Source organism: Canis lupus, chromosome 33 (genome assembly GCF_011100685.1).
Source record: "Canis lupus familiaris isolate Mischka breed German Shepherd chromosome 33, alternate assembly UU_Cfam_GSD_1.0, whole genome shotgun sequence".
Classification (NCBI taxonomy): domain Eukaryota; kingdom Metazoa; phylum Chordata; class Mammalia; order Carnivora; family Canidae; genus Canis; species Canis lupus.
Window position 1 is genome coordinate 24,284,132 of NC_049254.1, and position 25,460 is coordinate 24,309,591.

Sequence of the window (25,460 nt, forward strand, 5' to 3'; positions counted from 1 at the left end):
GAGAGAGAGAGAGGCAGAGACACAGGCAGAGGGAGAAGCAGGCTCCATGCACCGGGAGCCCGACATGGGATTTGATCCCGGGTCTCTAGGATCGCGCCCTGGGCCAAAGGCAGGAACCGCTGCGCCACCCAGGGATCCCTAAATCATCACTTTTAATCCTACTGCATGAATATCATAAGATTATTGAGAGGATTAAATAAGCATAAGGTATAGCATGGAGAAGGCACTACTATTTAAGTAGTAGTATTGTTATTTGTCCCAGAATTAAAATTTGCATAAAATTCATATATATCTAAACTTGTGAGCCTATCCTTAATTTTGTCCCTTAAAATATAGTCTTACTATATATATATATATATATATATATATATATATATATATATATATATTCAGAACTTCTGAAATTCTGCCAAACTGCCTTCCAGAAAGGACATACAAACTTATGTTTCTTCTGCAACGTTATCTCCCAAAACCCTTGTCATCAACTATTATATATCTAAGCTCTGCCAATTTGTCTGGGGAGCAAAGGGTACAATTATTTTCTTTTTATATATGCAATTATACTAAAATGAACACTTTCACACATTATTATCTCTCCTTATGTGAATTGCTTGTCAAAATATTTTAAGGCGATTTACTCATACATTCAGAGTCTGAATAATCATGTTAGATCTGTTTAAAGCATGTTACATACACGCCATTCTACATAAACATATTTATGTTGCACACTTGAAAAAAGGGAGATATACACTTTCACTCCGTAATAAGCCTCAACTTAGTATCTTCCACTATATTTTAAAAACACAAAACTAGTGCTCAAGTCTATGGGGGAAAAACGGTTCAAATTAAAGTCTTTAAACTACCTAAATATAGTTAAGGTATTTCCATCAACACATTAATTTAAAAGAAAAGACACTTAAGACCTAATTGACATAGAAAATGTCCATGATGCATTAACAAGTGAGAAAAGAACACAGAATAGTTTGCATAGCATGATCCATTTATAATTTATATGGTGAAAATAAAACAAGTCAGAGTGGGAAGAATTAAGGAAACAGTTGCTGTCCTAGGTGCTAGGGACCCAGTGATGAACAAGATAGGCCAATATTTTTCCTGCTTTTTACAAAGCTTACATTCAGCCTGGTTATTAATAAGTATCCTGACTTTTAGATTCACTTTTAGTATTTTTAAAGGATTTTAATTCATCTATTTATTTATTTAAGAGAAAGAGAGTGTGCAAATGAGCTCAAGCAGGGGGGCAGGGAGGGAGAGGACAAGCCAACTCTCCACTGAGTGCAGAGCCTGACTCGGGGCTCCCTCTCAGGACCCTGAGATCATGACCTGAGCCGAAATTAAGAGATGGAGACCCAACCTCCTGAGCCACCCAGGCTCCCCTAGATTCATTTTTAGTATTAAGCCACAACAAATTCCAACAATAAAAGCTAACACATATACTACACTTTGAGCTTTTTTTGTTTGTTTGTTTGTTTACTTTCTAGACTTTAGAGCAGTAATTACAATACAGAAAATTTAGGAAGTTAAACACAAAATATGCTACCTAGTGTTAATAAAATAGAAGAAAAAAAGTTTCAAGACTATTATTTAAGTCTTACCTATACTCAAGAATCTTTTTGAAAAAAAAAATTAAAAAAAAAAGAATCCCTTTTTGTTATCCAAATTTAAAGCTCAATTGATAATATACTAAAAAATGAAGTTGCAGAATATTCATGGTATGATCCCAATTTTGTTTAAAAACCATGTGTGGGGCACCTGGATGGCTCAGTGGTTGATCATCTGTCTGCCTTTGGCCAGGGGCATCATCCTGGGGTCCCAGGATTGAGTCCCACATCAGGTCCACACTAGGAGCCTGCTTCTCCCTCTGCCTATGTCTCTGCCTCTCTCATGAAAAAATAAATAAAATCTGTTTTAAAAAATTGTGGTATATAGAAATGTTCCTCCAAAAAAGATATACAAAGGCCAACAAGCCCAAGAAAAGATGCTCAACATCATTAGTCACTAAAAGAATGCAAATCAAAATACAATGAGGTAGGGATCCCTGGGTGGCGCAGCGGTTTGGCGCCTGCCTTCGGCCCAGGGCGCGATCCTGGAGACCCGGGATCGAATCCCACGTCGGGCTCCTGGTGCATGGAGCCTGCTTCTCCCTCTGCCTATGTCTCTGCCAATCTCTCTCTCTCTGTGTGACTATCATAAATAAATAAAAATTTAAAAAAAATTAAAAAAAAAAAATACAATGAGGTACCATTTCACACCAACCAGAATAGCCATTATCAAACAATGGAAAAGAAGTGTTGGAGAGGTCTTGGGAAAAACTGAAACCCTCATACACTGCTGGTGGGTACAAAATGGTACAACCACTGTGGAAAACTGATTGACAGTTCCTTAGTAAACTAAACATAGAATTACTGTATGACCCAGCAATTCCACTCCTAGGCAAACACTGATAAGCATTCAAACAAAAACTTACAAATGTTCACAGCAACACTATTCACAATAGCCAAACCTTGAATATCAATCAACTAAACAGATAAGCAAAATGTAGTTTTCCATACAACAGAATATTATTCAGCCATAAAAAGTACTGATACATACTGCAACATGGATGAACCTTGAAAACATTATGCTAAAGTGAAAGAAGTCAGACAAAAAAGGTCACATATTGTATGACTATTTTTACAAACCGTCTAGAACAAGAAAGTCGTGTGGACACACAACAGTGGGAATGTACTTAATACCACTGAATTGTACACTTTAAAATGATTCAAAGAGGAGAGCCTGGGTGGCTCAGCCAGCTAAGCATCCAACTCTTGATCTCAACTCAGGTCTTCATTTCAGGGTCGTAAGTCCAAGCCCCACGTTGGTCTCCGCATGGAGCTAGCCAGCCAGCCAGCCAATCAATCAATCAATCAATCAATGTTCAAATGGTCAATTTTATGTTATGCATATTTTGTCACAATAAGAAAAATCCCCCCCACACACACACATATCCATACAGACCCCACTCTGTCCACTAAAAGGGCCTAGAAACAATAACCAATGCATAGCAACAAAGATTCAGACTATAGTCTTTAAATACTATCACAAATAGGAATCAGAACCTCTTAGAGAAGTAACTCGTTGTGGACCTAAGGCAGGTGATACATGAGACAAGCCTGAAATATTTTGTTAAAGTAGAAAATGGAATTATCAAAGATTACTGAGGTTCTATCTACGGATACAGGAGCCAACATGAAAGGGCTCTCACTGGCTAAAAAAGCAACAACTTGTAAATTAAAAAGAATGCTACAATGGATTAAAACATCAAACATATTCAAAACCAGGGCTCATATAGATACAAAAAAAATGAAACAATCTCACTGGTCACCTCTATCAAATAATAGGAAAACACTCCACTGTTCCTCAGAATACTCATATAATTGAGGTTTTAAAAAAAAAGGTTTTTTTTAATAGAACTCCAACATATAATGACAGAATATACATAATGATCTAAATATGAATCAGTAATCCTTTATAAGTGACCAGACAGTATATATTTCAGGCTTTACAAGCCTCTGTATTAACTACCAATTTTGCCTCTGTACCACAAAAGCAGCTATAGACAACATTTAACAGAACTAATTGTGGCCATATTCCAAAAAAATTTTATTTACAAAATAAGCAGCAAATCAGATTTGGCCTGTAGTTTGCCAACCCGTATGATCTACAAAATGATCATCAATAACTGATGAACCATTAGATGAAAGGCTCATGGGGAACCTTACAGTGGATGGTGAACCAGGCTGACAAGAATAGACCCTGCTGAGATCAACTGTAACATCACAGAATGAGAGAGAGAATCTGATATTATGTGGTGCAGATACTTAGCACCATCTACGAAAGTAATCTGACTAAAAATCTAACAGTTTGCAGGAAATACAGGAGGGATTAGAGGAACATCCCTTCCATTAAATGACCACAGGGATACAATCAGCAAAATGTGGTAATGTGTAAATTGCTAAATGACCACAGGAATACAATCAGCAAAATCTAGAATGTGGGAAATTCCAAAGTACAGATGATCTGATTTCTTCAATAAATAATGGCAAGAAAAAGGTGAGAGAAAAATTAACATCAACCGTAAAGAAATTTAAAAATAGCAACCAAATGCAACATATGGACCATGTTTTGGATCCTAATTCAAACAATTTTAAGAGGAAAAAGATACAATCAGGAAATGTGAACAATGACTAGAAATCTGATTAAGGAAATTTTTAAATATTTGAAAGGTAGAATCATGGTGCTATAGCTATGTTTAAGTATCCTTGGAGAGATATTTCCAAAAAATATAATTATATGATATTTGAAATTTGTCTTATAAATACATTGGGTAATGGTGAGGGTATGGGTAAGACTGACCACATACAGACAATACAGACACTAAAAATGGGTACATGGTGGTTCATTACATAATTCTATCTACTTTTATATAATTGAAAGCTTCTTCATTTAAGAGTAATTTATGAAGAAACACCCCAAATAGAAAAAATACTCAACACCTGTTTGGGAACACCAGCTCCCCTAAAAAACAAGTTTAATGAAAATTACCCCATTCTACTAGAAGCACCTGGCTCAGTACCCATAGAGCTAAGTGGAAAGGCAAGAGAAAAGAAAAAGGAGAAAGTAGGAACCTGTGACTCATTCTAGTTAGTGAAAATGCTGTGAGGTGCTTCAGGCTGCTCCTTTAAAAATGCCTGGCAAGGACAAAGACTATTTTACTTTGTAAGAAAAGGTTTCCCGTGAAAAGCACTCTGCCTCAAGCTGTGAAAGCAGTCTGATATTCTTAGAGCCCCCAAAGACCTTGGCTATTTGAAAGGAGTAAATAAAAAGTGAGGAAGGGAGAAGAAACTTTTTTGGGGGGTGGAGTTTCTTTCCCCAATCTCCTCAAAATAGAGAAGTAATCAAAACTGAAGGGAAAAGAACACAGTATTCTGCATAACTCAATTCACAGTTAATAGCCTCAGTGGTTTTGAATGGTTCTAAATAGTTATCCAAATTTTCAGGGAGCACTTGGGTCATTTAAATTTAACTCTACCAAAAAAGACTGTTAACACCTGATTTGGGGGGAAGAAAGATCTTCACAATCCATAATATTCCGGTGTGCCCATCACAGTTAAACATTTAATAATCTAATGGTCAATGCAAACCCAACTGCCACTGAATACAGACTGGACAAAAATCGTTTTCAGAAGAAAAATATGCAGTCTACAAAGACTGACAACATATTCACCAGATCTACTTAAAATATATATCTAACATCAAAAACAAAAAAAAAAAAGAAAAGAAAAGAAAAAAAAAAACCTTTATAGGCACCAGGCCAACATCTACTTATTATAAATAGTATTCACTGAAAAAGTGCCGATCTCTAATGGGAACTATAACTTTCTTAATGTCCTATTACCACATTTAAGATGGAATTTCCACTACCTTAAAAGGCATCCAGTGATGGTTTTTCCTCAAATTGTAAAAAAAAAAATAAAAGATTTGGAGACTTTTCTTATGACCGCCCTACACATGCCTATTAAAAAAAAGTAAATGGGATGCCTGGTTAAGTGTCTGCCTTCGGCTCAGGGCGTGATCCTGGGATCCTACGATCGAGTCCCACATCGAGCTCCCTGCACAGAGCCTTGCTTCTCCCTCTGCCTGTGTCTCTGCCTCTCTCTCTCTCATGAATAAATAAAATATTTTAAAAGAAAAAAGTAAACAATAGATACACAGAGATAGCAACCTACATCTAGGCTTTTATTATTTTTATTACTATTAATAATAGCAGCTAAGATAACTATGTGCCAGACACTGTGCTAAGCACCTTAAATGCATAATCACCTCTTTTAAGCTTTACAATCACCAAGAAAGGTAGGTAGCTTAGATCACTATACCTGATCAAAGACAGGGTTCTGGCCTTAGGACGTCAAATATAGATATAAAACTATAAATACCTAAAGATAATATCAAATCTCAAACAGCACTTTAATTTACAGAGTATTTTCTAAAACCTTCCCGTCCCAAACATGGAGTTCATCTACGCAAAACAAAGGATGCAGGACATACATCCACTGGTCAATTTATTCTCCTTTCCTTCTTCTCTAAATAGAGCAGTTTATACTCTTAGTACTACTGATAAATTGCTGTTTCTAAGTAAAATTCAGAAGTTCATTACAATCACATAGCAGCATAGTAAGATCAAAAGAGCAAAGATTTAGGAATCAGAGATATTAGGGACACATTTCCAGTTCTGCCCTGCCCTGCCCTTCCAGTTCTTGCTTTGCGTCCTTTACTCTCCAGAAGTGCCTTGGGTTCCTTGTCTGTAAAGTGGAGACACCACGTAGGCCCTGTGGAATAATGCACTTTAAATGCTGGCTCCCTTCTCTTCTAAAATAAAAGCAAGGTCCAAATACCAAAGGCAGAGCTTCCAAAGTGTGATCCAAGGAATACAGGGATCCTATAAGATTCATTTTCTAAATTTCTTTGGCCACAGACTATTTATTATAGCATAACATTGACTAGAGTAACTAGTGTAGGAAACACTAACCAAAGGAATTTCATACAGGCTGAAAAATAAAAACAAAACAAACCACTTTGCTTCAGATTTTATGATAGCTCTTTTGGCTCTTTAGTGTTCATTTCTATCCATTATTTAGTTCCTGTCTTCATTATTTAGTTGGGCTGGCGAAGTAGTGCCTTCCAGATATATGAATACTGGGTGTATTAAACACTGTACATTAAAACTCAGATATTCTTTAATAAGTATGGTCCAAAAAATCTAACAGCATGAAAAAAGGACTTAGTAGTGTAAAGTTAACAGAAAACGGTATTTTTTCCAATAGTTTTCCAGTTACAGAATAGGGGTGACAGGTAAGAAAAAGTTCATGTATCAGTTTTCATTTACCAAAACTGTATGAAATAAGCCAATTATTACAAACAAAATGTATACCTGGCCTCAGTGGCAGGTAATAAGGCAGGGCAGAAGGTGGGAACCAATCATACTCTATCTGGATTCTGTATGTATCATCACAGCATTTCATTATAATCTGACATCTAAAACACTCATCAACTAAGAAAAGTTGCTCAGAAGCACAGAAAATTTTCTCCAAGTCATGGGAATCTTAAATCAACCTTTTAAATTAATATTTAACTACACTCAAAACCTACAGAAATTCTTAAAAAGAAAAACATGCTTATCAATGGATGTGATAAAATGTGGTCTCTATACTTAAGATTAACTATTTTAAATTTATTTTTCAACATTCAAAATTAAGTGCCAACTTGATAAAGAGTATCTTCATTTTTAAGAATAATATTAAACAACAACAACAAACAGTGAGACAAGTGACCACAGGAAATAATAAGGATGGAAGCAGATGAAGTCTAACACATTTGCCTTGAGTCAAACTATGATATGTTACCTGCATTCAAGATTTGGGTCTTCAAGTTATGAGGTAGCAAGGCTCCATTTCTGCACAATCATTCACATGCTATTAGGCCAGTAAAGCAGTTAAGAATAAGAGTTCAAGCCTAAATTACCTGAATTGGAATACAGGCTCTGCCATCTGCTGGTTCTAAAACTTCGGCAAAAATTACTTAACCACTATAAGACTCAACTTCCTCAAAGATAATGAGATCTGGCTCAACACTGACTTTGCAGTATGGATTTCAACTATATTTTTTACCCATTTTTTATAGACACAGCTTTGTAGATAGCCTATATTAATTTTGAAAGCAAAGTATCTGCTCTTAAAATTTTATTACAAAAAGTACTTAAAATTTTTAACTTTAGGGCAGCCTGGGTGGCTCAGTTAAGTGTCTGCCTTGGGTTCAGGTCATGATCTCAGGGTCCTGGGATTCAGCCCCATATTGGACTTGCTCCCTTCTTACAGAGGAGCCTGCTTCTCCCTCTCCCTCTGCCTTTCCCCCTGCTCGTGATCACTGTCAAATAATAAATTTTTTTAAATATTAAAATAAAATAAAATTTTAATTTTACTTGTACTTTAACATTTATGTTCCTCTTGGTAAGAAACACTATACAAAGTGGAAGTTTCTAAGCTCTACCCATAGAAACTTAATTCAATCAATTTCACACTGTTTTCCTATTCTCTTTCCAAATTATAAAGGCCACACAGTGGGAGTTGAGAACAAACTGAAAGTATAGTGACAAAATTTGCTACGTAAGGCCCTCGCAGCCTGAAGTTTACTCATTTATAAACTACATTTGCCTTACCAGGTTGTGGTAAAGACTGAAAGAGATACAAGTAAACTGCTTAGTACAGTACAATGACTCAGTAAGTACTCAAAGCTTTTTTTCTTTTATATGAAGTCTGGTGTCCTGAGTTCAACATGCTGGACCTATTCTCTACTACCTATGAGATCCTGAATAAATTAATTAAAATATTTTTAACTTAGCTTCTTCATCCATTAAATGGATATAATATTGTCTCAAAGCATTATGAAAGTTAAATGAAAGGATAGTGCTTGGCACACAGTAAATACTCAAAGGGTAACTGAATCTGAATTACGCTAGTTCTAAGTTCTGGGCTACCATCAATATAGCATCCACAGAAACTCAATAACATTTTCATAAGCATAAACATTTTTTTTTAGCATAAACATTTTTTTAATGATTTTTTTTAAATTTATTCATGATAGACAGAGAGAGAGAGAGAGAGAGAGAGAAAGAGAAGCAAAGACACAGGCAGAGGGAGCAACAGGCTCCACGCCGGGAGCCCAACGCGGGACTTAATCCGGGACTCCAGGATTGCACTCTGGGCCAAAGGCAGGCGCTAAACCGCTGAGCCACCCAGGGATCCCCAGCATAAACATTTTTCTAATTAACTTCTTTCCCAACCCTCATTTCCATGGTCCACAGCAGCTCTGCTCATCTCTTTCCTAAACTTTAGAAAGCACACAGGCTTTCTCAGGTATATGTGAGAAAAAGATTTAATTGGGACACAGCACTTTTAAACAATATTTTACACCTTAATTAATGCTGATAAGCTGTACAATTTACAGTTAATATTGAATAGCTCTGGTTTAAACAACTGTTTAATATTAATATTGTTCAGATTTCTGTGACTTGGTTTAGCCTGTCACTTCATGTTGGCATGGTAATCACTTGATTACATGATATAAAGTAACCTCCCAAACATCGATGCCTCCGTGTCTAGACACTGAAAAGATGAGAAACATGCCAAGAAAAGTGTGTCAGCTTAATTACTCTTTTGGAGCAAATGTGCAAAAAACAAACAAAAAACTTTTCAAGATGCATTTACCAAGCAGTTAATTTCTGGGGTACTGCTGGCTGCTGTCATGAGATTATGTTAAGATAAGTGCTCAGTAAAAAAAAAAAAAAAAAAAAAGATAAGTGCTCAGTGATACACAGATGGGATCCAGGGAAATAAGAGACTGGACCATGAAGAGCAATGAAGTCAAAGTGACAGCTGTACAGTGGGGCCAAGGGAACTACCAAGCCAGATCTCAGCAATAAGATGAGGACTCCAGAAAAGGACAGACAGGGGAGTAGAATCTAGAGAATCTCTGATAAAATTTGAGGGGTAAAAAAACCAAGATTATGACAATTGCAAACAGTACAAGAAAAAAGAAAATGGAAATAAACTTAAAAAATATTCAAAGCAAAGGAAATTGACTGTCACTTTGGAAACAGTTTGATAGTTCCTTATAATATTAAATAACTACCATACAACCTAGCAATTCCACTCCTAAGTATATACCCAAAAGATAAGAAAATATATGGTCATGTAAAAACTTATTCACAAATGTTCATAGCATTATTATTCATACTTGCCAAAAAGTAGATAACTATCCAAATGTCCATCAACTGAAGAATGGATAAAAAAATGATGGCATTTCCATACAATTGAATATTATTCAAAAATAAAAAGGAATGAAGTAATGATAAATGCTACAACAGAGATGGACATAGAAGACATTACATGAAATAAGCCAGTACCAAAAGCCACAGATTGTATGATTCCATTCATATGAAATATTGAGAATAGGTAAATCCATAGAAACAGAAAGTAGTTTAGTAGTTACCTAGAGCTGGGAGGAAGGAGAATGTGGGGAATACCATTGGATAAAAGGCTTCTTCTTAACAAAAATGTGCTAATATTAGTTGATAGTTGCACAACTCTGTAGACATACTAAAAACCACTATACACTTTAAATGAATAAATGTTATTGTATGTGAATAAGATCTCAATAAAGCTGTTTTTAAAAGGTTATGGATCATTGTACACTACCTGCTTCTGCTAAGAATACTGCTTAGTGTCTAGATATTGAGTATTAATTATTTGAATTGTTATTCAAATACTAAAAATAGTATAATTATATTAGCATGTTAGCAAAAGGGCAATAATGATGAGAATAATATCTATCATCATGAGAAAATAAATAAGATCAAAAAGTAATTTTAACAAATAGGTAAAAAGTATACTAATTAAAAATATGACAAAGACTAGAGGCAGCCCAGGCGGCTCACGGGTTTAGCGCCGCCTTCAGTCCAGGGCGTGATCCTAGAGTCCCGGGATCAAGTCCCATGTCAGGCTCCCTGCTTCTCCCTCTGCCTGTGTCTCTGCCTCTCTCTCTGTGTGTCTCTCATGAATAAATAAATAAAATCTTTAAAAAAAAAATCTAAAAAAAAAATATGAAAAAGACTAACAGAAAAACAGCTGTTAGTTAATTTTGCTTATGAGAAACAGAAAAAAAGTAGCTTCCATAAAAACTTTTGCACTACTTGATTTCTTTAAAAATGTATGAATGTGCTATTTTATAAAAATATAAAATTCTTGGGGTGCCTGAGTGGCTCAGTTGGTTGGGCAACTGTCTTTAGCTCAGGTCACAATCTCAGGGTTCTGAGATCAAGCCCTGCATCAGGTTCCCTATTCCACAAGGAGTCAGCTTCTCCCTCTCCCTCTGTCTGTGGCTCCCCCTGCTTGTGCTTTCTCTCTCTCTCTCTGTCAAGTCAGATAAATAAATAAAACCTTTAAAAAATAAATAAATAAAACAAAAGATTCACTTTTTAAAAGACTAAGGAATGCTTGGTTTAGAAGCAGAATGAAACCGTGCGCTCTTAAAGAGGTAAAAGGCACAGGCTTCATTGACATTGACGCACTCTGCGCCTCTGATCTCTCAAGAGAACAGGTTTTTCTCATGTAAGATATTAGAAAAATAGAAAGTTAAAGGAAAAAATGAATTTTCCTCTGTGTTTTCCTTTACCATGACAAATAAACAACTACTTTCAGCAAGAATGATAATACTTTTGTGATGCTATAGATAATTTCTCAAATTTAGAGTAGGAAATACATTAAATGTGCTAAGTGTTCACTGGTTATGACTATCAGCATTTTAATTCTTATTGCCAAAAGAAGCACTCTTATATTTGCACTTACTACCCATCTAATTCACATTCAGAAAAATAAGGGTTTAGTAACCTACTACGATGGAAAATAATCACAACTTTCTAGGATTACTGATTTAAATTTTAACACTCTTATGCTAAAACTGTGATCATTTAGGCATGAATACACAAAATATTTCCATAATAGAAATAACATGTAAAGAATCAGGATATCTACAGAAGGATACTTAAGACATGGGGATGCTGTCTCCAGGAAAGGGAACTGGTAATTAAAAAGCAGGAGTAAAACAAAGGCATCACTGAAAACCTTGAAAATTTTGTATCACATGAAGAAATTCCATTTTTTAAAGCAAAATATGTAAATAAGACTAGCATGTAATTGTCTATCATAAAGCAGCCAATTAGTAATATTGTGGTTATTGCTGTAATTATATAAATATGATATATATACAATTATGTACTATTATTGAAACCCTACCGGGACGCCTGGGTGGCTCAGTGGTTGGGCATCTGCCTTGGGCTCGGATTGTGATCCCAGGGTCCTGGGATCGAGTCCCATATCAGGCTCCCTGCATGGAGCCTGCTTCTCCTTCTCCCTCTGCCTAGGTCTCTGCCTCTCTCTGTGTGTCTCTCATGAATAAACAAATAAAATCTTTGAAGCCCTACCAACTCAAACCTTCCCCATTCCCTTCAGAGTTTAATAAACACAGCGTAAAAACTGAAATTCCAATCAAGCAGCAAACACACCTACAATACTGGCAGTCTGATGCCAGGCATTAACTCCAGCACCTCAAATTCTTCAGATGCTGCCTCTACAGACTTAAAAATCTAAAAATAGCAATTTGACTCAGCTCAGTAACTTCAACACACGTCGTGAAAAAGGATTAATCAATTCAAAAGAATTAACTAGGGTGCCTGGGTGGTTCAGCTGGTTGAGCCTCCAACTCTTGATTTCAGCTCAGGTCATGATCTCAGGGTCCTGAGACTGAGCCCCAAGTGGGGACTCCATGCTGAGCATAAAGCCTCCTTGAGATTCTCTCTCCCTCTACCCCTTAACCCTGCCTGAGTACACACACCCTTTATAAAAAAAAAAAATTAAGAAGAAGAAGAAAAATAAAAGCAGCTTAAAAAAAGAATTAACGGACTTTATGGAATAAGGGGAAGTTAAAAGGAGTTAACATATTTTTTTTTTTTTTATTTGACAGAGAGCAAGCATGAAACGGGGAACAGCTGGCAGAGAGGGAGAGGGAGAAGCAGGCTCCCAGTTGAGTAAGAACACCAACCAATGTAGGGCTTGAGCCCAGGACCCTGGGATCATGACCTAAGCCGAAGGCAGAAGCTGAACCAACTAAGCCACCCAAGCACCCCAGGAGTCACATTTTTAAGATCGGTTAGCCTTCCTTGGGAAAAAAAAAAAAATCTAAAACACCAAATATTTTTTTAGCTGTATTAGCCAAGTAAGCCCCTAAGAATTTCTTAAGCTTCCAAAAGATGATCGGATTGCCACAATTGTCCTTTTTCTTCAGATCAACAATTGAAAAGATCACCTTTTCAATTCTCATTAACAGTCTTAAGTGTGTTTGGTAGTTATTCTCTAACACCTAATCATAATATATAAGAAAACTTAAATAAGCCTATGCAGTGCCTTCTAAGCATTCCACAAATGGAAGATAAAAGCAGGTTAAAATCCAAACAGCAACACCATAATACCACAAAAGAAAAAAAATAAACAACCTTAAATAAGATAAAACGCTGTTGCTGAGTATTAAAATATCTCGGCCAATATATTAAAAACTTTAATACCTTTATCCATATCACTGAAATACAAATAAAGTTGGTCAACCAGACAGTGATGACCCAGTTATCTTTCTCATCACTTCAGTGACCAACAAATTAGAGAATGTTTGATGTAATGAGAAGTTACTGCAGAACCCTAGGTATCCTTCTGCCCTTTTAAAAGAGAGATAACCTTCTCTAGGTCAACATTTTGAACAATTATCAGAGTTATTGCCCCTGAAGCTTGTAAGCCTACACTAAGTAATCCCAACATGCATGCTTTTCCTTCTATTCTTTCTAGGAGGTGTAATGCTTAGTATCAGTGCTCATTCATTCCCTTCTAATTTGCAGTTTTTAAAAAACAGGCAATTGAATGAATTACAACTGTGTTAAATAATAATAAAGAACTGTAAATAACAACCTAAAAAACCAACGATGAACAAAGCATTTGCACCATTTGTCTGGGGAGTTCAGATGTTCAGGAGCCTTTTTGGTTTACTTCCTGATTGCCAAATACCAACCAATTCCAAAAAAAAGTGATGTTCCAAACAACCCAATTCCACGTTGATGCACTGCTGTTATTCTTTAAACAACAACAACAACAGAAACCCTGAAGACTCACAGTTATAACAAATGTCCGAGACACTTAACTAATTGTATATACTTAAAATCGCAAAATTATATATATATATACACACACTTTCACGAAGTTTGGTATCAAATACTAAAAGGAGAAAGAGAACACTTCACAACCTATAGGAAGAGATAGAAATAATAATCCTAATAGCTAATTTGAAGAATCACATTCTAATATTACCTGAAAATATAAATATACCAGATTTACTTATGAACAATCAGTACTTTTCAATAAAAAGCAGTTCTCTGAACATTAAAAAAATGTTACTTATTTTTCCTTTTAGACTAGCATAAAATTCCTAATATTTCCACTCTCATGTTTTTCTTAAATTTTCCTGAAATCTTAAGAGAATTGACTTTTTTCAATATAACTATAAACACTGGGGCACCTGGGTGGCTCAATGGTTGGGCATCTGCCTTTGGCTCAGGTCGTGATCCTGGGATCGAATCCCACATTGGGCTCCCTGCATGGAGCCTGCTTCTCCCTCTGTCTGTGTCTCTGCCTCTCTCTGTGTGTCTCTCATGAATAAATAAAATCTTGAAAAAAAAAATATATATATATATAAAACTATAAAAACTGAAGAACTGTATTTGCTAACAGGCATGCCTGAAACTAATTTCAAAAGCAGTACTAATCATGAAAGTCTTACACATATACTAATTATCAATGAAAAACAATCCTAAAAGCAAAAGGCACTTTAGCTTATCTCTGGAATCCAAGTAACAGGTAACACCATTACAATTCTCTAAAACATATACAATAAAGAGCAAGAGCTCTAGAATCAGAATGCCTGGGTTTAAATTCTAGCAAAGCAACTTTTTTCCATGTAATCTTGGATAAACTGCTTCACCTTTCTAAATTTCATTTACCTAATCTCTAAAGTGGGGATAAAAAGGACGCCTGGGTGGCTCAGAGGTTGGGCGTCTGCCTTTGGCTCAGGGCATGATCCTGGGGGGGGGGGGGGGGGGGGGGGCTTCGGGTTCCCTGCGGAGAGCCTGCTTCTCCCTCTGCCTGTGTTTCTGCCTCTCTGTCTCCCATGAATAAATTTTTTTTTCAAGTGGGGATAACAGCATTAGCTACTTTGTAGAATTACAGTTATGATTACACTGAAATATTGTATATAAAAAATTTGGCAAAATGCTTATTTAGAACACAGTAAACATTCAATAGGCATATCACATGTCAATCACATTATTATTTGTTTCAACTTTCTATTAAAGTAGCCTATTTATTTTTAGCTTCAAAAGCCAAAGATTTCACATGATATAATTAAGGAAAATGAAAAAGATAACATTAGTGCTTCATACCAGTGTTACTATTATTTTTGCCTGCCTACCAACCTCTCTGACTTTAGGGCATGTCTGTTCAATCCCAGGCCTGTAAATTCATTTAAATTTCACCACCATCTGAAATACAATTTTCTAGGAAAACAGTTCCTCTTCCATCATAAGTGCTTACTTTTTATTATTAAATTGATTTCAAAGGACAATCAAGAAATTAACAACTCCAAAATATGTTGAAAAGGGAACATATTAAGAGATTTATATTTTATGCAACAGTTGGCCATGGTACCCTGAAGACAAAGGAAAAGTTGATTTGAGAGAATGAACTGAAAAACAAGAAAATACATCATTGTCTCAATCTAATCAAACCAAAATGCTTCTCAGAAAACTATTCAGGGGGCAGCCTGGGTGGCTCAACGGTTTAGCACCGCCTTCAGCCCAGGGCGAGATCCTGGAGACCTGGGATCGAGTCCCACATCGGGCTCCCTGCATGGAGCCTGCTTCTCCCTCTGCCTGTGTCTCTGCCTCTCTCTCTCTCTCTCTCTCTCTCTCTCTCTCTCTCGTGAATAAATGAATAAAATTTAAAAAAAAAAAAAGAAAAAAGAAAACTATTCAAACACAAAAATATAAGATTCAACTATTCACAAAATTTTAACATGCATATCCTTCCAAAGTAGCTCTTTCTACCTAAAACATAAGGAAAAGTGGGAAGGAGGGCTGTAAATTAAGAATCCAAATCTACAGAGTTGTATCTTCATATTTTATATCAGACCAAGCACATTACAGACACAGTATACACTGAAATAGTTTTCTGAATGTCCATGTGCTGCGTATTAACTCATTTTTGAAAACAGAAAACTCAGTAATAAACAGAATAGCATAAAAGCCCTTTTTAAAATCAATTTAATGGTAAAAACCTTTGGGAAAACAAATTGTTCTCCTTTAACTCTACTGTCAGTTTTTCCTTGTACTATTCAGAGGTCTTCATGTGAATATACAGTTCTACATCACATTCAACCAATTTCAAAGGCAATTCACATTACCAAGATTTGTACAATCCAAGACAGAAGCAAAGACTGCAATCTCTCCTCTAAAACCCGTACACCACAAAAATACTTCTACCCTTGAAATCACCACACCTCCCACCCAAAAATATGCCAGAAAATGATGCTAAATGTTCCAACAAATTCCTTTACTTATGGTTATTATGTTTTTATAACAGTATCTGGGAAATCAGGTTGGTCCTGTTAGCACCAGCATATACTCCAGTCACACCCACGTGCTCTGTCCCTCCATTCTCCATTGTAGGGTGGAGCATCACAAGAGACAGCACAGATTTACAGTCTGCCCATCTCTATCCCTATCCCACAATCCCATTAGTCTCATTAAAAAGTATGGAAATGTGGCATAGGTCAGCAAGTTCCTGTTTCACAGCATTCTCTATACATAAACCATACACAAAAACTGAGATCCTCCAGTCTCAGAACCTGCTGCTGACACTTAGAAAGCTCTGGCTTCACCAGCCTTGCTGTTTCTCCAAAACAGTAACTCACACTTCCAAATGAAGTCTAAAACAAGGGGCAGGCGGACAGGGTGCAAGAACTGATTTTCCCTACACCAGTGAAATGAATGTCACCTCATTTTCTCAATGCCATTCCCAATCAGCCATAAATTGATTTGTGAATCTCTGGATTCCCTTGAAGTTTTGTCCTAGTACCTGTGCCTTATAGTCATTTCACAATTAGCATTCTACAGGTACATGCAACAAGAGAGCATGCAATTCCTATGAGAAAGTATTAGTGTTTTAACAACTCTGGAAAGGTCTGGTCGGAAAAGGAATGGAAACTTAATGAAAGTAAAGCTTTCAGTTTCATACACAAGATCTCATCCACATAAATGCGAATGATCTAGAAATTGGCTAAATTCTAATAACCTAATTTTTAGGTGCAAGGAGATTAAACTACCTTGGGAACAGAGTAACTAAATTGCCACGTAGTCTTTGGTTTTAATACAACTAAATACTGCACAGTAATATGCAACTACTATTAATTATGTTCTCTTCATTAAAAAAATTGATGTAAAAAGTTTTATATGAGGAAATAAGTGATTCTCACTGATTTCTTTTCCTCTTTTCCAAACCTTGTATGTAAAAATTAAACCTAGCCAATCAGCTAAATTTTTGCCAACAGTATACCAAAAGGATTTATTACTAATATTTTAATCACAATCACCATAGACAGTCCTCTTTGAGTAAAATATCACACAATTCTACAGGAGGAACTGTATAGCTGTTAAGATATTTTTAATAACACTTGCATCTGGATGTGAACCAAAAAGAAATACTGGTTTCACCTTAGTAAGTAAAAATATTTCAGATATACAATTTAAATACATGATTTAAACTCGGGATGAATGCGGGGCGCAAGTGGGGGTGCAGTCAGTTAAACGCCTTACTCTTGGTTTAGGCTCAGGTCATGATCTTGGGGTCCTGAGATCCAGCCCCACTTCAGGCTCTGCCCTCAGTGTGAAGTCGGTTTGAGTTTCCCTCTCCTGCTCATGCTCTCCCTCTATCTAAAATAAATAAATAAATCTTTAAAATAAATAAGTCGATATATAAACTTGGGATGAATGCTTACTTAATTCAACTAACGAGGCAAAAAATATTTTTATAAAATCAACTTTTGGGATGGCTGGGTGGCTCAGCAGTTGAGCGTCTGCCTTCCACTCAGGGCGTGATCCCTGCGGAGAGCCTGTTTCTCCCTCTGCCTATGTCTCTGCCTCTCTCTGTGTGTCTCTCATGAATAAATAAAATCTTTAAAAAAAAAAAAAAAAACAACTTTTAATTTCTGCTGGAGCCTTCACAAACCAAATAAAAACTATTCTTACTTGTATTATTATCATTACTTTCAGTGCAAAGTTTACCTAATAACCATTATTTATGAAAAATAGGCTTAAACATACCAAAGATTAAACTAAAGGCTATTTAAAATACCTAAAGTTTTTATGTCATAGTTTAGTCCAAAAAATTTCCATTGTTTTTCAAAACCACGGAACCGTTGTTATAACTAGGATCAAGGGTGAGGCTTTTGAATCTACATAAAAAATTACTTTCTTTTTTAAGACTTTAATAGAAAGCATTTAAGTAAAAACCGTTAGTTTACTGCTCCCAAAAATAAATCCAACATTTTTAGATGAAGAGAAATTAGAAATTGTGCAATTAATAGACTGTAAAGTTAAATATCATTGCCAGTAACCAAATACTACTGCCTGCTGAACTTCAAGGGAACCTATTGTACATCAAATTTTTAAAAAGTGAACTCATTTACCCTCTCATCTCAGCACTTTCTCAACTTTCCCATTACAATTGACAATATAACTCAACGGTCAAGTCTTCCAGACCAACAACATCAGAATTTATTTTTAACTCCTGACTCCTTCCCAAACATTTCCCTTCGATCCAATCCAAAGTCCCGCCAGTTCCTCATTCACACTATCTCTCAAATGCATTATTTTCATACCATTTTCACATTTTATTTTATATTTCTTCATGATTAGCAACACACCCTACTGTCTCGCTAAAAGGGTTCTAATGTCTACTGTAATCCATTAACACAGCTGCTAAATCACTTTCAAATATCTTGTTCATCAACATACAATAAATCCCAATGTCTCTTGAACTGCATCCAAACTCTTAGAGGCCCCCTCTGCTCTCCATCAGCTATGGTTAACACATTTCCCATATCCTATCTCTTATTTTCCTATTTAGGCCCCTTTAATTCAAATTTACCAATTTGCTTGGTAAGTACAAAAATTATCTACTTGCCATAGAAAAATCACCATCTCCGTGCCTCTGTCCATTCCTTCCATCTAGAATCCTTTATGCTTCTCTATGAATTCAAGTGATTGCCTCCTTTAACACCTGTCTTAAAACACATCGCAGCAGCAAGTCTTTCTTTCCTCTCCAACCCGAAGGCCTCACCCCTGTATTCTTCATCCCTCTGAACAAAGCATTCTATTTGTATTTATAATCTTGCAGTCATCATGCTATTGTTTTCATATTTTGTACCATACTGCTTCTACGACTAAATGATAAGCCATTGGGGCCATTAATTTCTCTACATATCTCTGTTTTGAACAAGGGTCCTTTATAAAACAGTAGCACTGTAACAAATGTTTAAGGATACTTCTTTCTTCTAAAATGTCCTTACCAAAAAAAAAAAAAATCCTTACAGTTAAGATTGTCAAAAACACAGAATTAGCATTGAACTCCAATTTTTAAATGTTGACCCATATGAGAATAGAAAATTAAACACCTTTAACCTATGCACTTTACAAGAGTTACTCCATCCTCAGTCAACATCCACATTACCAAGAATTAAGGAGTCATTTTCAAAGGAAATCTTGGAAACAAAATGAAAAGTCCAAAAATTAACATTATAAGCCATTCTGTTTTGCTCTCTGAAATTGATCTAATAAAATAATTACCTAAAATTGATTTCAAGTGGTTTTTAAACTATATTACCAAGATGAAAAACATACAAACACTCCAGTACCACAAGAGGCTCTTAAGTAGCTATTATAAGATTTGCCTCATCATAGCTGAAAATTACCCCAGAATTTTAAAATATTCCTTTCAAATGACCCCATGAAGTGCTTAGAAAGCTTGACTCTTCTCTGAAAAATGCATCATCAGCCCCTTTCTTCACATATCCTGCATTCTGTACTAATCACAAAAATAAGTAACTTTAAAAAATGACCTGCTATTCAGCTACTACCTTAGACCACCCTGTTTCAGGCATGTCCAAAAGGCAACATGAATTGAAATCCTGAGCTCAATTAAAAGTGATAAGTTTATATTGCTTAAGGATATAATCAATTTCACATAACAGTATTTACATATTTTTTTTAAAAATCTCAGTTCTTTCCTTATCCTAGGCAGCAAAATAGTTTCTTTGCCCTCACTGTGCCCCCTTCTAGAGGAATAAGGAAACAATGTAGATATTTTTGTCAAATTCTGGAAGTGCGGTTTAAATAAGCTGTCGCTAAATACCACATAAACATATCTACAAATAGAGATACTTTGGAACACTAGATACTTAGTATACCAAACACCTCAAGAACACAGACTATTAGCACAAATCTGGGACAAAGTACAGTCTAGCAACAACCCTGAACACAAGCTCAAATACCTTATTATGTCCCGGACTACAGCTTTCTGCAAAACCTGTGACAGAAAGGTCTAAATCCAGATTGTTATAACTAAATCCATAGTTTTCTCTAACTGCGGCAGGAAACCAATGCAAGAGTATTTTAAATACTATGGTAAATAGTCCTTAGAAGGGGGCCCTTGAACTCCAGATCATTGAACAAGTGCTGAATGCAAATGGCACCCCAAAACTGAACTTAATGATGAGTCAGTGACAATTAACATTCAACTTAGTATTTGGCAACCTGACAAGACAAACCTCAATCAAAACTTGGCCCTACTTCCAAGTTACCTTTTGATTAAACATAAATTATATAGTGGTAAATTGGTAATGTCAAAACGAGGAGGTTAAGAGATAACATTAAATCGTGTATCCAATTAAAACAATGCCTGTAGCAATACAACTGCTACTGGGTCTCTATCAGCTCCCACCGACCCCTTTCTAAAGGGAGAACTCGAGGCTCTCCTCCAAACGTGAATACGAGTTACTGAGCAAGTTCATCTCCGGATTAAGAACAAATACTTTGTAGTCACACAGGCAACAAACAAATGTTAGGAGACTGTGACACTTACAGTCCTTCTAGCAAGTACACGAAACTACGATAATCCCCGAGGCCTGAGCTGAAATAACCCTCCTTCTAAAAGACACGTACTCGGCAAATGTACATAATAATTTGAATCGTCTTGTCCTTCCCCCCCCCCTTTTTTTTCCGAAGGGATGAGCAACTATTTACTTTCATCGCCGTTTTAACATAGAAACAGTCAAGCACACTTGATAAGGCGGACGACTAACCGCACAAAAAGTGTAAGAAACAAGTTCCAAATCAAATCGTGCAAATAAAAAGCATATTCTCTCAATTCAAGGTTAATGAGACCGGGGGGGGGGGGGGGGTGGGAGGTGGTGCGGGAGGAGAAAAAGAGGGAGCTGCCTAACCCTGGACTTAAGACAGGTTTTTGCCCTTTTCAATACCTCTGATTATTAGTATCAGGAGGTCTAATGTTTTAAGATCCTGGTTACTAAAGGTTTCTTATTTTAAGGGTGAGGTGGAGAAGGGGCGTAAAATAAAATCAATACTCACTGCTAACTTTCATGCTGCCAAAAGCTGAAGGCTGCTGCACTGGCTTGCAGCTCTCCGCAAAGGAGGTGGTTCTGGGCCGCCCTGACATGATCACTCTCTTCCCGAATCACCCTCTTTTCCTTCCTTCCTCCTTTTCTTCCTTTTGTTTTATGTTGGGGTGTTAGGTTAACGATAAATGCAGCATTAAGTTCTCCCACGAGAAGATTAAAAAAAAAAAAAAAAAAGACTTCGTCCTCTTGGCTTTTCGCTCCTTTTGTATAATTAAAAAAACAAAAAAAAAAAACAAAAAAAAAAAACGAGTGATGTATTTCTCCTTCAAGACAGACCAGTTTGGATATTTAACATATAGATGATTTGGGGCTGGGGGGAAAAAAAATACAATTCTTTCCCCTCCGTTTCCTTGGAAGGGAGGAAGAAGGGGGGGGGGGTCTTAAAAAAAATATCACGTGAAACGGGGGCAAATACTTGATTGAAAAGAAGTACTTTGAATATTATATTTTCCTCGGGGATTTTTTTTCCGAGTCAATGAAGAAGGGAAGCGGCGGAAGGATCACGAGTCTCACGCTTGAAAAGAAGGGGGGATGGGAAGGAGGGAGGGAGAGGGAGGGGGTGGCTCGGTGATGCGACGGGAAACGCTGCGGCTCCGGCGGCGGCGGGATCCGGCGGGCTGGCGGCGGGGGCCCGGCGAGCTGGAGGGCGGCGGAGTCGCGAGTCAGTCAGAGGCGGGCGGTGGCGGCGGCTCCTCGTCTCATTGCGCCAGGAGCAGCTGCAGGCGGCGGCTGGATCCAGCGGCCATGGCGGCGGCGGCGGCGGAGGCAGCTCCCTTCAGACCCCAGGCGGCGGATCCTCGACTGCTCCCCATACGCCGGGGACATGGGAACCCGGCAACCGCTTCCGTCCCCGGGGGCCCCCTCCCCCGTCCGCGGCACCAGCGCGGCCGCCCTCCCGCCCCTCGCCTCTGCTCGGTGCCCGCTCAGGAAGTGTCCGCGCTTTGCCCCCAGCCCGGAGCCCTGTCAGCGGCTGTGGGGCCGGCTCCTCCTCGCTTCCTTCCTTCCTTCCTTTGTCACTCGGCCCGGGCGACGGCGGCGGCGGCGGCGGCGGCGGCGGCGGCAGCACAAGCCTGCATTCGCCCGGGTCGGGGGCTGCTCTGTGTGAGGAGCGCCGTCTGCGCAGCCGCCTAGCTCTTCCCCACTCCCCCTCCCCCCTCCTACTCGTCCTCCGCCTCCTTCCTCCCCCACCCAGCCTTCCACCGCCCAGCGCCCCGCCACCCGCGTAACAGGCGTCTGGGAATCGCCGGCCGAGGTCCGCGCCCGCCCGCTTCGGCGACGGAACCGAGGCCGGAGGCACAGCCAATCACGGACGTCGGCTGCCTGCGGCTCCTCCCGGAAAAAGCCGATCGGCCCGAGGAACCAATTACAAAGTGTCGCCGGAAGTCCACGCCCAAAGAGCGGAAAGTGCCGAAGACCGCCGAGCGAGAAGAAGGTCGGGGCTCGTCCCGCGGCTGGCCAGCGGGGGAATCCGACAATGGCAGCGGCGGCCAATCACAGCCGCCGGCCCTCACCGAAAGGCTGGAGGAGTTAAGGACGGCGAAACCCGGAGTCACTGGTGAAACGGCGCGGCTGGGCGCCCCGGCCGCCTTCGTAATTGGCCGAAAACTCCGCTGGGAGTGTACCTGCTTCGGGGATTGGCGAGGCGACGGGGGCTTCCGACGACAGTCTGGCCAGTCAGGACGTCTCCTCCCTCGCCGAGGCGGGGAGAAGAAGAAAGAAAAGGGAGGACGTCTACAAAGCGCCTTCTCATTGGCCCGAAGCTTTGGAGCCGGAGTGGGGGCGAAAGGGAAAAGGAGGGAGGCCGAGGCCCGCAGCGGCAGCCAATCAGCGCTCAGGGCCGTCCAATCGCAAGACCTAGCTGCGCTGTGATTGGCCCTCCGCCTGCGGCGGCGGCGGCGGCGGCGGCGGCGGCGGCGGCGGCGGCCTCAGGAGCTGAGGGGAGCCGCGCCGGGGTCGTGGCGGCCGGTGCGCCGGGCTGGTCTGCGGCCGCTCTCGGTCGTTGTGGAAACCGCAGCTGGCGTGCGCAGCGGGTCCGAAACTGCTGCGGTCGGCGGCGCCCGGCCCGGAGCGCTCAAGCGAACAGAGCGGCGACAGGGGCTTCCCCCGTCCGCCCCGGGAGAGCGCGGCCGAAGAACCAGCGTCTTCCCCGAAAGGGCCAGACGGGTGCGGGGCGCCTGCCCCGCCGGGCGCGAGCCCCCTCAGACGCTGAAGTAGGAGGAAAGCTCACGGACAGGCAGCGCCCCCGGGCGCCCGCGCCCTGCCCTGCCCTGCCCTGCCCTGCCCTGCCCAGCGGCGGGGGCCTTTGATAACGTGAGGCCGCCCGCGCCTGCCGTGCGCAGCCGGGCTGGGCCTTCTGGAAACGCCCCTGAGAAATGAGCTCATGCTGGATGCGCGCGCTCCTTGGGCGCGACGGCCCGGCGCAGAGCGAGCCCCGAGAACAGGTATGGGGAGACGCCGTCGGGCCGGATATCCTGAAGCCTCCGAGGAAGCGGGGATTCAGAAGAGCCCGTGGCTTTCTGCCCTTTGGAACTAGGGCAGGCCGTAAGAGTACTAGTTACGTAGGTTTCACACAGAAGCCCGCGTGCATTGTTCGGCCGAGAACCAAATTCCTTAGGTTTGCCTGGGGACCGTGAGGTATGGCTAAGCCAGGATACCAAAAAAAAAAAAAAAAAAAAAAAAAAGGAGATAGAATGGACAGTTGCCATCCTGACCGTAATCCCGTGGTGCCTGTAATTTCCACCTGCAGAGTCATCCTTTTTGTGAAGATACTATCTCCAGAAAGCACATGTGAAAATACTCCTAGTCCATCAGATTACCTCGCCGCTGCTTTGAAAAACTCGCGAGGGACTTGGAACAAAGTAAGCTTTGATGGGAGACAGGAAAAGTCCAGATAGGGTTTACAGACTCAAATGCCTACGGGGCCCGGAAAAAGAAAGCAAATGAATGAAACTGGCCTGGTGTGAAACAATGAAGAGTAATAAGAAATATGGCAAATTAGTGCCCATGCTATAACTGAAAAGAGCGGCTGTTAAGCACCAGCGGATTGTTGCCCACAGGGATGTGGGTCCAATACTCTGAGATGACGACCCCCCCCCCCCCCCGCCCAGAGAAACCCTAAAACGATTTTTGTGCGAGATGTCTGGATTTTTAAGTGTTAGCAGCCAATATTCAGAACCCTGCAGGCCAAACTCAAAATATCCAGGTGAAGACCTGGCCAACATGCAGTCGATTTGTAATATTAAACCTGAACATAGCTTTTATAGCAATAGAGTCTCTTGTTCTTTGCAATTAAAAGAAAACATAAGGTCTCTGGATGTCACAGAAATGGATAAAAATGTTAAAAGCAAATGCAGTGCATGGCAATTTTGTCAGATGAATGTTATCTCTCTGTGGCATTATGAAAGACCTTTGGCTCTAGTACCTAAAATGTTGTGAAGCAAAGCTTTGAATCCTGCCTTCTTCTTTACTCCCTACTCCTACTTCCAATTATACCAGAGGAAAGTCAGTAACAAATGTTTAGGTTATACAAATTGGAAACACGGCTGTTCTTCTACATACAATAAAGTAGAAAAATAGCCAAACTTAAGGTTGTAATTAATAGCTTTACTGTTACTGCCTTCAAGTATTTTGAACTGATGCTGTTTAAATAAAAAAAAAATCTGACCCAAAGAGAGAAATTTTATAGGAAAAAAAAAGTATTTCAATCTAGAATTAGGGCTTAAGAAGGAAGAAGTTTATGAAATAGAGCTACTGAAATTAACATTCAGTGTTTCTCTGAACTAACAAACTCTTGCTTTATCTTCCCACCTGATGTTAACCACTTAACAGTTTATAATAATTTTAATATTTGATATATACTGAGTGTTTACAATGTGCCAAGCACTGTTCTTAAGAGCTTCACACATATTATCTCAAATTCATAGTACTATGATGTAAGTACTGTTACCACCTCCACTTTTCAGATGGGGAAATTCCAGAAGGGTTTACTAACTTAACCTAAA

At 39.2% G+C, this 25,460-nt stretch overlaps 1 protein-coding gene, 1 non-coding gene and 1 pseudogene across 4 annotated transcripts in view; 1 reads left to right on the forward strand and 2 right to left on the reverse strand.

Annotated features, from left to right (window-relative positions):
- Positions 1-21,988, reverse strand: part of GSK3B (glycogen synthase kinase 3 beta) — a 201,717-nt gene extending 179,729 nt beyond the window's left edge. Inside the window, exon 1 of one of the 3 annotated variants that reach the window (XM_038582957.1) lies at positions 21,410-21,988. In XM_038582957.1, the coding sequence (XP_038438885.1) occupies positions 21,410-21,497 (88 nt within the window). In that variant the 5' untranslated portion in view covers positions 21,498-21,988. The remainder of the gene's footprint in view (positions 1-21,409) is intronic. The other 2 variants (XM_038582954.1, XM_038582956.1) reach the window with 2 other exon arrangements.
- On the reverse strand, positions 11,116-11,224 carry MIR6529 (microRNA mir-6529). The gene has a single exon (NR_128728.1). It is a non-coding gene; the product is annotated as a microRNA mir-6529 (primary transcript).
- Positions 21,989-24,565: 2,577 nt separating the features above from the next.
- Positions 24,566-25,460, forward strand: part of LOC102157278 — a 61,670-nt pseudogene continuing 60,775 nt past the window's right edge.